This window comes from Sturnira hondurensis, unplaced genomic scaffold (assembly GCF_014824575.4).
Source record: "Sturnira hondurensis isolate 20B ecotype Veracruz unplaced genomic scaffold, ASM1482457v3 Scaffold0003681, whole genome shotgun sequence".
NCBI lineage: Eukaryota > Metazoa > Chordata > Mammalia > Chiroptera > Phyllostomidae > Sturnira > Sturnira hondurensis.
Genome location: NW_028076312.1, coordinates 5,390,959 through 5,405,750, shown reverse-complemented (window position 1 = coordinate 5,405,750; position 14,792 = coordinate 5,390,959). Strand labels below are relative to the sequence as shown.

General features: G+C 45.9%; 1 protein-coding gene across 3 annotated transcripts in view; it reads right to left on the bottom strand.

Moving 5' to 3' along the window:
- Window positions 1-724: 724 nt before the first annotated feature.
- The window catches only part of SLC9D1 (solute carrier family 9 member D1), a 50,057-nt gene continuing 35,989 nt past the window's right edge, over window positions 725-14,792 (bottom strand). Inside the window, exons 9-13 of one of the 3 annotated variants that reach the window (XM_037042086.1) lie at window positions 10,543-10,738; window positions 7,678-7,828; window positions 4,409-4,488; window positions 3,147-3,296; window positions 725-1,349 (exon numbers count right to left, since the gene is read on the bottom strand). In XM_037042086.1, the coding sequence (XP_036897981.1) occupies window positions 1,236-1,349; window positions 3,147-3,296; window positions 4,409-4,488; window positions 7,678-7,828; window positions 10,543-10,738 (691 nt within the window). In that variant the 3' untranslated portion in view covers window positions 725-1,235. The remainder of the gene's footprint in view (window positions 1,350-3,146; window positions 3,297-4,408; window positions 4,489-7,677; window positions 7,829-10,542; window positions 10,739-14,792) is intronic. The other 2 variants (XM_037042087.1, XM_037042088.1) reach the window with 2 other exon arrangements.

Here is a 14,792-nt window from a genome sequence, read left to right as displayed (position 1 = left end):
TACTTCAGATTAGACGTAATTAACTTCATTTTAGTGTTTTAATTTATATTACTACAATCCACAATTTATATCAGCATCACACAATTATATATAACATGTCTGTCCAAGTATTTTGATGAGGTTTTTAGGCCCTTAAAGCCAATATTTATAGGAAAACTGTGGCTTAACGTACTCCTCAGGGAAATCTTTGTAAGGATCAGATCTTCACCTGTGTGGTTTTCTAAAATGGGGCACATAATCACAAAAATGCCCTTTTAAAATTGGAAGTTAGGAATTAGGCTTTGCAAATAGAACTGTATTAATTTGGTCTCTTGGAGAATAGTGTGGTAGTATACAAATTACCTTAACAAAAAATGTTGATAAAGATTAGTAAAACAAAAATCTCACTTAAAATATTTTTCACCCTGGCCAGGGGGCTTAGTCACTTTGAGTGTCGGCCTGTATGCCAAAAGGCTGCGGGTTCGACCCCTGGTCAGGGTGTGTATGGGAGGCAACCCATCAATGTTTCTCTCTCACATAGATGCTTTTTTCTTTCTCTCTCTCCTTCCCTCTCGAAGATCAAAAAACATATATATCCTCAGGTGAGGACTAAAAGTATGTAATTTTTTCAATAAGTTTAGTTATATTCTTGTCATAAAGAATCTTTATTAAAATATGACAACCAAGTATTTTAAAAGAATTGTTTGCCTAATATTGACATGAAAGTGTTTTATTTAAAATTGTTACAATAAAAAATAAATAGACATTTAAAAGGTATTCATCTCATTTTAGAAAACATAGGCTTTAAGGATTGAAAGTAATTTTCCAAACTCATTGCAAAAATTAAAATTTCATATCACAAAAATGTTTAATAACAAATATCAACCAACAGATAACACTAAAATTGTACAATAAATAAAAAAGCTTTCTAACTTTTTTTACCAAAAAATCATGAACTGGTGAAATAACCATAGAAAGTTAACATTAATCTAAGAAAAAAAGGCACATCCAGGCAGAAGAGTCAAGGCGACCTGTAAAATGCAGCGTTGCATTTATACTGCGCGTGGTGAGTGGGTGCAATACGCTATGCTGGAGGGTCCCGACACATGGCAGCAATGGTTTGTGAGATGGACAAACAAGACACCCCTGCTGCACGGCACACTTTGCTCCCCAAAGGGCCATCACGGGACTGTCTGACATGTCTGCTTTCCTGCACGTGGGTTTTGCTTTGCGAGTTGTGGCTCATCTCGGTGCCTTCAGAGACTTGACCGCCGGTCTGGCCGTGGCACACACTTGGTAGTTGCAGCTTTCCATAGCACGGGGGCCAATAAAAGACTGAGCGTGGTCACACTCAGGATGAGGAGGTACACCTGCAACAGGTAAAACTAAGCGTCATCTCAGGCTTGGCAGGTGCACATGCTCATTTCTTCCATTGCAAGTAAAGCTGGTTATTGTCTCAGGATAACTAGTTCACTTCGAACCACAGGTACACTCTTAGGTGCGCCCCATACAGACACAGGCACCTCAACATCTGGGTGTGAGGAGGACTGAGATTTGACTGTCATTGGAAATTGCCATCAGATCTTTGCATCACTGGTTCACACATACACTGAAGTCTGTGCAATCCAGGGTCACCACTTGGGCTCACTGGGCAGTCAGACTGACCCCTTGGGGTCACTTAATTGAGAGGACAGCCTCAGGGAAGGTCTCAGATGGAGCTCTGCACAAATTCCATTCTTCAGCATTGTTTTACATTGTTCTTTAATATCAAGACCTATCTTTCTCACACTGATGGACACCAGGAGACAACCACTTAATTCTGAATGCTCACCAGCATTTCACATGTACCAATAACAACTTTCACATTCATTCAATGCACATTTATTAGAGAGCAGGTGTGCAGAACGTAATATCAAAGTGCCACTTGGCAGGGCAGACTTTACTGACAACATCACCACTTAGGGAGAGATGCCATAAGAGGTGACAGTCAGGAGGCCCTCCCGTAGTGGTCCCTGCCACGTGGAGGGGAATGAGAACAGGGCCAAAGCGCTGCCCTGGCTTCAGGGATCAGGCCCAGAAGTTCAGCTGTGCTTACGTAGACATCAAAAGGGGCCAAAGCGAAGCACAGATTGCAGAAGAGGGCTATAGGAAGTTACGATTCAGGAACTTGTTTTTCTACAAATCTATGATTTAGAAAACATCGTGAAGTCAACTGCTTCTTCCCCAGGAAACACACAGCTTACGAGCCTACAAAGAACCCAGAGTTTTCTAACTCTGGCATACGTGCTACTTCTTAGTGAACCAACAGTTCAAAGGCAGGGAGTTCAGATTTCTACACTATGACCTAACATTTTATACATTTAACAACAAAAAGGCTCCCTTTAATCTTGTTTTCACCCAAACAGTAGTGCTCTAATTTTAGTTGTCAAATGCTTTTCTTAGTTAAAGCATCGATCTGTCCTCGGATCATCCAGGGCTACTACTCAACTCAGTTACCTGGTCCTGGAAGAATACTCAGGTTTTAAACACTGACCTTCTAACACTGCAGAGCAACAGACCGGCATGTTTACCCTTGGTGTTGGGAGTCCTTTCTTCACTTTAAAGCCACACCCTGCATCCCACAGCCAAGCACAAAATCCCCTTCATATCAAATTTAGTGACCATCAGCCCTGGCTGGCATGGCTCAGTGGACTGAGTGCCAACCTGTGAACCAAAGGGCTTCTGGTTCGATTCCCAGTCAGGGCACACGCCTGGGCTGCAGCCAGGTCCCCAGTGGGGGACGTGTGAGAGGCAACCACACATTGATGTTTCTCTCCCTCTCTTCTACTTCCCTTCCCCATCTCTAAAAATAAATAAAATCTTTGAAGAAAAATTTAGTGATAGTCACAGGTCATCAAATGACACTCATCAAGTTCTAGTTCATAGCCAGTTAAAACAGGACAAACAACAAAGTCAAAAGAAGTAGAAATGGGGAAAACCACAGAAGAACAACGTAAGTGCAAAGCAGAAGGAAGATAGACACTCTGCTGAACATACAAAACACACACACTCACTGCACACTCACAACCGCACATGATGCTCAAACAGCGGCAAGAGGAGCCTGAAACAGGACAGTGACACAGCGTCTGCCTGATCGCGAACACGCACAGGAAGCGGTGGACACTCACCTCCCGAGAGATGATGCCCGCTCTGCGCGCTCTGCTCCCCAGGACGAAAGAGAACTCGCTGACCTGCGCCAGCCCTGCAGCCACGATCCACTTGATGTACTGGCTGGTTTTCGGCAAGAGGAGAGACAAGACCAGTGCAGCCAGAACAAACTGCAAGAGCAACCCCAGGTTACTGCTTAACCAGAGCCCCGACGGCCAAGCCCACAGAGAACAGAGAGGACATGTAGACACTGGGACAGCCCTCAAGTAACACATGGGGGGACATACAGAGAGGCACTTCTACGCAGGAGGCACCAAATAAACACAGAATGTCTGAAATAAAACCACACAGAACTCCAAGGCAAAACGAAGGATTTAGGTTCACCTGCAGAAAACAAGGCTTTTCCCCTCAAACTAAATTAAAAGCATTAAATGTCACAGTGTTTAAATGAAAATGCTATCTTTAATAAGAGAAAAATGTGTATGTCTCTTATAAACAGTATCCAGAGGGGTAAACAGCCTGGAGCTGGTGGGGCAACTAGACAATCGTCAGGAATTCTGGCTCCTTCACGTGGAAATATTTTGTCAATTTTTTTAGTCCACAAAGCCAGATAGCTACAGAACAGGTTAAGACATTAAAAGCTAACACAAGCCCTGGCTGGCATAGCTCAGTGGATTGAGCGTGGGCCTGCGAACCAAAGGATTGATTCCCAGTCAGGGCACATGCCTGGGTTGCAGGCCAGTTCCCAGCAGGGGACACATGAGCCATACATTGATATTTCTCTCCCTCTCTCCTTCTCTTCCCCTCTAAAGATAAATTAATTAATTAATTATTTAAAATGCTAACACAGGCACCTCAATAATTTGCAGTCATAGAGAACAACAACTGGAGACTAGCAAAATAATCCTCGGAGACTGTGAAAACGTGTGTCAGCAGGCATCACATGAATAAGGTTCTGTGGTTCTTCAGACTCATTTAGCATTAAAGTCAAAGTACAATGAAGGGACGCCACTGCAGGATCCAGAACGCTGTTTCTCCCATTCCACCTTTTCAACTCCCAATTTTAAACACACTCAATGCTGAGGCAGTTAAACCCAGACCCGTCCCAGGCGGTGCCGGATGCCAGGAGACAGGCACCAGGCAAACGGTGTGGCTGGGGGCTCGCAGACTCAGCACGGCCGGGGGTAGGAAGTGCAGCTCAGGAGGGAGTAACGGGCACTGTGTGACACGCAAAACCAAAACACTATGAACTTTACCCACGAGTCACAGAAAGGACCGATACCTTCATGACGACCACCGACAAAGTGAGGACCATGAGGATGGTGAGCTCGTACACCACGAAGGTGGGAAACACGTGAAGCCCTGTCGGGAAGAACAGACACGGTCATTCTTTCAGGGTCACACGGTCCACCTCCCAACACATTCATGCCTGCTCCTCAGTGATAAGTCTCGTCACACTCAAGCTCCTCACACTTGCTGCAACAGAAGGACACAATTCCTGTAAGCACAACAGTGCTGTACACTTGTCCGAGCCTCTGCTGTGGACGGCTCCTGAGCCAGCCGCTCCAGGGAAAGCAGCCCAGGCCTGGGGCTCTGTGGGCCTGGGCGCCGCATGCGGTTCCCGGCCAGACTTCACGCCCCTGACACTGCAAAGCAAACAGCAAACAGCTGCTAAATCTGATTTTCCTTTATGAAAATATTCTGACCAAGATGCAAATGGCTCATGGACTCTGAGGACAAGGAAGCGCACCACAGGAGGGGAAGGTTGACTGTCCACACCTCGAGGCTGAGAAGCCCAGTCGCTCGCTGACTCCAGAGTCTGGCTGGGTCTCCCCAACACGCTCTCGTGCCCCAAATGAACAGCACCATGGAGTGGGTGTGATCACTCAGTCCCTCATGGTCACAGCAAGTGCCTGGCCCAGGACCACTAGTGGGACGCTCCGCACACAGGCCGGTGAGAAAGGCTTTCTGCTCTGAGGGTGGAGGCTGTTCCCCTACGTGATGCCCGGCAGTGAGTGGCGCACTGTGGGCACTGCAATGACGACACCAAGTGGACTGGAGCCAGTGCTGAGCCGCAGTAACAAAACAGAGATAAATCCATGGTACGATGTCTTTGCCACGCAGAATTTGTACAGGAGGGCAAACGAGCTATGTTAGTTTTCCTACTTAAAACCATTCATTCTTGCAAGAAATACCACATGTATGTTTGGGGTAGAACGACAGTAACTAGTACAGGTTCCGGTTAAAATCCCAGGTCTACCACTAACCAGCTGTGCACACTGGCGTGCCTCCTGGCCTCTCTCTGCCTCAGCGTCCTCACCCGCAGTCATGGGTTTGGGTGGTGAGTGAACACAGCAGGACACAGGCAGGTCCCTGGCCCAGGCAGCCCCTGTGGTAGCAGACACTTGTTCTCACGGGCGCTGCGCACATGCATGAGGCCCACAGATAAAACAGTGAGCAAGGATCCAGGGCTGCAAGGTTCTAGGTAACACCCGCCATGTGGCAGCTCCCTCCAGGGCACCTCCAAGAATGACAGCTGGCAGTGTTCTCCTCCAGCACAGAAAGCCCTCCCTCACTCTGGGCCTAAAAACTGCCCTTTGTTGCGATGTTCAAAGGCTCCTCAGGAGCACAGCCTGAGTCCCTCCGCACACCCACTTGTGGGTGGCGGTGACCCCAGGACCCTCTCTTCTAACCCAGAACCAACTATAGCCAATGGGCCCTGGAAGCAGCAGCTGGGTCCAGGTCATCTTTGTGGCTCTGACAGGGCCTGACACAAGGCAGGGGGTCAATGCACGTTTGTTAAAAAGAGGGACCCTGTCACGTATTCATCCGTCACTGAGGTCTATATATGCAGAAAAGTCAAGGTGTCTTCTTAAACAGATGCCATTAACTTGCTGCTTAGAAACCTGGGACAGAAAAACTGTCCCTGACCAGCCAGAGAATAAAAACCTAATTGTATACACGCTTCTCAGTTGGCAGGGCAATTAACTTGAATTCCTTTCGAAGTACTGAGTGTAAATAACCAAAGCAAAAACATGTATGATTGTTATTGTTAGAAAACATGGTTCTTAACAAATCAAGAATCCTAATTTGAGAAATACTACAGCAAATATGTCTTTTAAATAACATGCTTACGGAATTTTCGTTTTTTAAGAAGTGAACATCCCATGAAACCCAGCAGGCAGGATACGGAGTGACACGCATCAGTCAGGGTGACCTAGGGGTCTCAAGAATGGAACACAGGACTTGAATGTGGTGAGAAAATGGTGACAATTCAATCGATTTTATTAGACCTTGTCTGGAAAAGAGCTGAGAGAAAAGAAGTGAATCATCAACCAGGAATGGAAGTTCAAGGGCCCAGAACTGGCAGAGCTCACTCAGCACTTTGAGGGGTGTCACCAGGAGGCGGGGAGGAAGGGGAAGGAAGGGGCAGGAGAGAGGGGGAAGGGAGAAGAGGGCCAGAGAGAGACACACACACACACAGGTGAGGGGAGACAATGAGCGGAGCAAGAGGAAGAGGCAAGTGTCTGTCACAGGAGCTCTCTCTCTCGGACACAAGACATCTAATTCCCAAAGCTGCGTGTGAATGATCTTATTTCACTTCAAGTACAACCTTCTCACTTTGTGGTTCTCTTTGAGAACTGGCTTGGCTACCCAGGGCCTCTCTCACGTTTCCACTTAAATCTTAGAATCTGCTTTTCCACGCTCTCGGCCTCCTGCTGGGCTCACACAGAACCCGCCGGCCAGTGCAGAACGCACGGGCTGCCCAGGCAGTAAGGAGGCGCGAACCAGGAGGTGCCAGGGGATGTGCTGGAACCGACAGGGGCTGTGGTCCTGCTGCTGCTGCTCTCCTCTAGGACCGACCACGGAAGATGCCCTGACCAACGGAGATCTCCAGGGCAGCAAGCGACGTGGTCAGTTTACTCTCTTTGTATCAAAATCAGTACTTCCTCTCCAACCTCCCATTTGGATGCACTGACATTAAGCTGCTGCCTCCTGAGCACTGGAGCCTTTCCCTGTGGCGTCAAAGCGAGCGTTGTCCTCCCTGGGGGTGCCTGGGCCTTCTCCACGCCCACCTACACGTGCATCTTCACAGGGACAGAGCACGACGACCACCCAATGAGTTAACGCCCCTTTGTTCAAACTTTCTTTTTATGTTTTATTTATTTTATGTATTTTTTAATCCTTACCTGAGGACATGCTTATTGACCTCAAAAGGGGAGGGGAGGGAGAAGGAGAAGGAGAAAGAGTGACAGAGAGAGAGAGAGAGAGAGAGAGAGAGAAACACCCACCAGCTGCCCCCCATATATGCCCCGATCGGGAATGGAACCCGCAGCCTTTTGGTGTACAGAACGATGCTCCAACCAACTGAATAGGGTCAAATTTTCCCTATTTTTTAATAAGATTTCTCCCCAGGCTCTAATTTTTATGGGAACTGTTCTCGCTCTAAAGTCTATAAATAAAAATATGTATATACAGAGATTACAGAAGTAATCTGCCAGTATTATAACAAATACAATTCAAACATTATGATGTAAAGAAAAAAGTTACCTATGGATGCGAAAAAAATGATTGCCAGGAAGTCGCGAATAGGCTCGATGTAAGACACAATCTCCTCGGTGACCATGTGGCCTTGGGAAGAGATAAGCGCTCCGGCCAGGAAGCAGCCCAGCTCCATGGAAACGTCCAGCAGCTCCGTGACCTGCGGAAGAGGGGGAGCACGTGCTGCACACACACACAGCGCCGTCAGTTACCGACAGCGTCTGCCACAGTAGGGTTCGCACCCAGAGACGGCCTGTTAGATCCGGCACAGCCATCACAACAAGACTGTGAAAACCAGACCTCACTGCATGTCCACGTCGTCCCTCGTGGGGCCTCCACACGTGGAAGCTAAGGCCAGGTGAACTAATCACACAAGGAGAAGACACGAATTTAAAATATCTGAAACACTAATTCATGCAGGCTGCTACAAAATTTTTGAATGAGTATATACCACAGATAAAGGCCCACAGATACACTACATAATGAGGCCCACAGATAAAATTTCATTACAAATTTTATTTTAAATATTTGTGATATGTTTTCTTTATCTTGAAACAATGAACAGCCTGGCTATGGCTTAAAAATACATACTGTATAAAAAATTATTCCCCAAACCAACTCAAACCACTTTGAGAAAGTAGACACAGCTGATGAGCAATTGCCAAGAAATGGCAGGAAGCCAGAGGGAAGTACCGAGAAATCTGGAAATGCCTATACTTAACAATGCCGGATTGAGATAGCGTAGTTATGGTTTACTGGGCTTCTAGCTGCATACTTCTGTTAAGTGCAAAGCTTCAGACTTCTTCGTGCAACATTACTGATGCAAAACAACTGGAAAGAAGTAGATCTTTTAATCTGAGACAGTAAAACTACAGACAACAGCAGCAACAGACAGATAGAAAAAGTGAACATTTGAAGAAACACCATTGACAACAGCATCACAACTCACTGAATGCCCAGGAATAAATACCAAAATAAGCGCACGACCTTTGCGCCAAACACTACAAAACACTGCTGGGAAACACGAGCGAGCACCTCAGCAAACAGGGCGCAGGCAGCCCCCAGGGAAGGAGACTTGGAATCATGACAATGTCAGCTTTCCTTCAACAGGCCTACAGATTCACTGGAATTGTAACCAAACTGTCCCGTGTATGAAAATTGACACGTTGAACCTAACAACTTAATGTGGACACTGGAAAGACCACAAATAGAGCCAAGACAACAGGCCCTGACAGAGAGGGAAGCTGGGCACTACGCTGCCAGAGGTGAGGGCAGGTGGGCTGGCCAAGGGAGCAGAGTGCAGGGTTGGAAACACACACCCTCACACAAGCACTCACATGGCCTCTTGGTTTTAGACAAGGTGACCATGCACAACAGTGGAGAGGGGTCTTTCAGCACACGGTGCGGGAAGAGCATATGAGAGAATGAATCCTGTCCGCCCCCTTACATCACGTGCTATGCGCACCTCCAGATGGGCTGTAGATCTAAACAAGTAAAACAGTAACGTTTCTAGAGGACCTTACGGAACATCTTCATGATCCAGGGGTAAACAAAGATCTTTTATGCAGAATATAAAAAGTGCTAACCATAAAAAATGGATAACGTGACTACACTAAAATTAAGAACTGTTGTTCATGGAAAAAATGCTGTTAAGCAAGTGAAAAGGCAAGTCACAAGCTGGAAGATACTAGCAAAGATACAGCTGACACAGAACACTGTTCAGCCATAAAGTGGAATGAAGCACTGAAACATGCTATAGCATGGATGAACCTTTGAAACACGCAAAGGAAAAGTGGGCAGACACAAAAGGCCACATTATCTGATCCCATTCATGCAAGACGTCCAGAAGAGGCAAATCCGTAGGGACAAGAGCAGACTGCTGGCTGCCATGGGGGGGAGGGACAGACAGAATTGGAAGACAAGGGGTGTCTTTTGGGTGATAGAAATTGGTTCTGAAAGTGGACAGTGGTGATGGTTGTGCGACATCACGAATATTCTGAAAGTTGTGCACTTTAATCCAGTAAAAAAAAACAATCTAACAAAAAATTTGCCAGAAAATACTCCTAGAGATGAGTAAGAAAACAACCAGTGGAACAGGAAAATAACCTCAAGACTTTAACAAGCACGTCCCTTGGGAGGATGTCCACCTGGCTAACAGGCACACAGCAAGGCACTCGCGCTACCAGTCACCAGGGAAATAAAACCAGAACACCGACGAGACACGACCACCACCGGGCAGAGTGGTTAACATTACAAAGACAGACAACACAAGTGTCCGGTAGGATACAGTGAAAGCGAATCCTTACCCGGTGAGGGCATGAACCAGGGTAAGTGCCTGGGGGAAGCTTGCATGGAAAATTACTGAGGTTAAACATGTGCACGCCCTCTGACCCAGCGACCTCACTCCCAGGTATATACTCATCAAAACTGAAATCACATGTCCATCAAAGAACACGCATGAGAATGTGTTTAGCAGCTTTATTTGTAACAGTCCTAACTGGAAACAAACCCTAACAGCTAACAATGGAAAGGGTCCACTGTGAAACACACGATGGACTACCCCACGGCCGTTTGAAAGTTTAAGACAGTAACGTGGTTTGACACCGGTGGTGTTTCATTCCCACCGCAGACTTGCTTCTTAATGCAGCGCAAAAACCATTTTAGTGAAGTGCTTAAGAGTATGAGTTGAAACCAACAGGTTGAACTAGTATTAATATTCATGGTAGCATCATAACTGTGCATAAAATAAAAAATACAAGTAAGTGTTTAAATATTTTAACTATTATTCAAATATAAAGACAGAGAACTGACCACAAGCTTTCGCTGAATAGATTATAAATCAGATTATATAATAACAGATATCTTGAGAATTACCGTTAACATTAAAAAGATGAAAGCAGAGACTCCTAAGATAAGGATTTCTTTGTTCCCTTTGCTTTCCAAATGCAGCTTTCGATAATATGGTCCTATGAGATAAGTCTTTATAACAAGACATAACAGAAAAACAGCAGCTAGCGAAAAAAGAATCTGACCAATCAAAGCCAGTATTCGCAGTATTTCCATGAAAATGCTAGGGAAAAAGAAGAAAAAAAAGACACGTTATTTCACCTCCAAACATAATTCTCTAAAACCCAATAAAATTATCTTCACTCTTTTTGTTTGTTTGTTTAACATGTTGTAAAATAAATGACTTAACTCACATACATTTTTATGTCCAAATACTGACATAAAACCTATCAATCATATTAACCTCAGAAATTTTTATCTAGATCGAACACAGAGCTGGATTATTTTTCCAATGAATACTTTGGAACAAATACGCCTTATAGGATGTAATGACTCTTGACTGGCAACTTGTATATCTCAGTGAACGACAGACAATGCAATTCCTTCCTAGGACTAACCCCGATTTGAAACGCTTCTGGGGCAACAGTGACCCTGTCATCTTACCTGGCAGGCTCACCACCAGAAGTGTGACCAAAGAACCCCAGGGACCTTCAGCAAAGTGCTCCCTCATCCCCAGCCAGAGTTCTGAATTTCATGTCTATCGTTTAAGTCATAGAGAAAGGGGTTCTGTACTAAGCTCTTTGCATATATGCTATTCCAGAGATTTTCAACCTTTTTCATCTCATGGCACACAAAAACTAATTACTAAAATCCTGCATCACACCAAAATACATCATTTTTTGCCAATCTGACCAAAAAATGGGTATAATTTTGATTCATTCATATTGGACAGCTATGGTGTTGGCTGTTGTCATACTTTTATTCAACGATCTAAGGGAAAGAGGTCAGTGCCCCTCACTAAACAGTCAGTATTGCATGTTTCACAAACTCTTGCAACACACCAGTTGAAGATCGCTGTGCAATGCAGATCTCAAATGTACTATTAAGATCTCAGACCAAAGACTTTCACAAGAAAGGCACTATTATATATTTGTAGCACTTACAATAACACACCTATTTTCTTAAACTTAGCTCCTCACCATATTGAGCAAACCATTGAGTCCAAAACTCTGGTTTAGAAGTCCTCACTGCAGGACACAGAACCGACTTTGGTGCCCCCCTCCACCCTGTGGTTTTGCTTCACCTGTCTCAGTTACCCATGGTCAATGACAGCCCGAAAATATGACACAGAAAATTCCAAGAAAAACCAATTCATAAGTTTTAAACTGTGCACTGTTTTGAGGAGCATTATGAAATCTCGAGCTATCCTTCTCTGCCCCGCCCAGTGCGTGAATCACCCCTTTGTCAGCGTCCCCACACTGTATATGCTGCCTATCAGACACGTCTGTCATAGCAGTCTTGGTTATCAGGTTCACTGTCTCAGTATTTCAGTGCTTGTTTCAAATAGCCCTTATTTTACTCGAATCATGGCCTTGAAGCACGAGAGTAGTGATACTGGCAATTCAGATAAGCCAAAGAGAAGCTGTGAAGTGCTTCCTTTAAGTGAAAAGATCTGAGTGTATAGAAAAAAATACAGCATACACAGGGTTAGGTGCTTTCTGTGTTCTCCGGCATCCATGGAGGGTCTTGGAAGGTAGCCCCAATAGATAAGGAGGGACTACTGTACTAGGAGATAATTCACCACTGCAGTCAGGCTTAAAATAGCAGCCCAGGACACAAATCTCAAGTTGCACATGATTACTCTGGGGAATCAGAACGGAGCTGGGCTTGCAGCAAAGCAGCAAAGTCATTGTGAACGACTCCACATCGGTTAAGGAAGTTGGGTTTCCAGTGTGAGAAACCAGGGTCTGCAGCCCGGCAGGAATAGAAATGTTCTCACTGCACCAAAATAAAGTAGGCTGGGTCTGCCTCAAATTCCTGCCCAGGAGCAGACCACTGAACTAACTGCTCACCCGACACTTCAACGCATCACAAGGATGTGATGTGCAACCCAGCCTGGCCCTGTGCAGCACTGGGGCACCCCTTTCCTGGGTGCCATGATCTCCCTGCAGAACTGTGACAACCTCCTAACTTATCTCATTCACGTGTCACAGAGGCCAAAGCAACATGCTGGGAACATCGATCAGATGTCCAAAGCTCCCATGACATTTAGACAAGCCCAGACTTCTTCACCCAGCCACACCTTCCACTCTCCCTCACCTGCAAATCGGCCTACACCAGCCTTTGCTCCCTGACCGGCCATATTCTCTCCAGCTATAGGGCCAGCGCAGCCCACCCCACAGTTGACAGGTTCAGCTGTGTCCTTCACAGTTCGGCCTCAAAGTCAACGACTCAGAGGCCTTGCAAATTTGAAGTGTCATCGTCGTTTGCTGACTCATCACCCCACTGTAATTCTCTGCATAGTGCATACCTACTCTAGGCACTTTCTTGCTGTTCACTCACTCATTCACCATCCATTCATTATCTTTCCCAGATACCCCTGCAACCCCCTGCGAGTGGGACATCCTCCCCTATGCATGGCATGCTACAAGTGTCCTAGTCTCAGTCCAGTTTTATTTAGCTGATAAAGAGATTGCAGCCACTTATGACTTGCATTTCTCATGACAATCCTGTCAGAACAGCCCGTCTAGACAAGTGCTGTCACCAGCCCCATCTTACAGACCAGAAAGTGGAGACAAAGGCCAACCCACCATTCCAGGTCACGTGCCAGGCGTCTGGCTCTCGGGCCTGCATTCCTAGTTGCTGCACATGCTCTGTGATCGCCATGCCCAGAGCTTGCGTCCAGGTCCACCTCCCAATAGTCTACCAAATGCCTGTGGTGAGGATACAGTAGTCAAACGGCCCAGAAAAGTATTATTCTGCATCTTTATTTCCCCATTTACCATGTTTTGGCAAAGTTTCTATGTCACTCATGCCAACAGCTGAGTGAGTGTCCCATCATGTGTCTGTGCCGCCATTTTCCCAGCAAGACACTTGGACCGTTCTAGGTGGCTGATGTGCTGGACAATGAGCTTCTGTGAGCAGGCTGGAGCGCAGCATCTTCACTGACCAAACTGCCACATGGGCTGCCGACAAGGCTGCCCCAATTCCCCAACCCTGGCCACCATCCCACTTCTAAGGGTTTGCAATCTGACAGGTAAGAGCCATTGCTTTTCCACTGCAAGAGGGGGAACATCTTCCAATTACTCATTTCTACATGAGCAGCTTATATGGCTCGCCTATTGTTTTAATTGGGTTATTCAAATATTAATTTGTAGGAGATTTTGACTGTAGGGAACCGATCTACCCGGCAATGGCAATTGTAGCTCAGCCCTAGGGGAAAGCCCGTAAGTGCATGGTGGCACACAGGATGCCAAACCCACGGATCGGTTCTCCCATGGGAAACCAGGCCTGCATTGTACCTAGGCTGCTTTGAGGCTTCCTCTTGCTAAAACTCCCTCACCCTGAGTTGAGGCATAAAATGCTTACTGCATGTCTTTGGAGTAACTTCCTGAAGTCTGTGCTAATTCTCCCGAGGACTGAAGTGTAACCAGACCTGTTACTCTTATCGTTCCCTTGCATTTGCAACATTTTTTCCTCGTTAATCTGTAAGAAGTAATCAGTAACATTCCTTCCACTGCTATCTGTAAACAGTAATTACCTAAAGCAAACCTAAGCATAACGAATGAAAACCTTCTTTGATGTATACTATTAGAAAGCCAATAAAAGCCCATCAAGGCAAGGGTCAGCGTGCTTTCCCCTTGAGAGAGTGGCCGAGCTGTCCCTTTTCCTCCATGGGACTTTGGTGGTCCATGTGAATTTGTCTTGTCTCATCCACGATGCCACGGACACTGCAGGCTGGTGTCCGCATCACTTGACGAAGTAAGAAACCACTCCTTCTTTAATATGTGTATGAACATCTTTTTCCCTTTGTATTTGGCCTGCTCACCAAATGAGTACAGGTACATATGTGCACATGTTTATGCATATGTGTTATTTACTTATTTTTAAAGTCAAATTCTTAATTTTCTTTCTTTTTTTAATAAAGATTTTGATTATTTATTTTTTAGAGAAGGGAGGGAGAGAAACATCAATGTGGGAAAGAAACATTGATCAGTTGCCTCGTGCATGCCCCCAACCAGGGGGCCTGGCCCACACCCAGGCACACCCCTGACCAGGAATCGAACCGGTGACAAAGCCCAACTCACTGATCACTCCAGTCAGGGCTGTATGGGCAT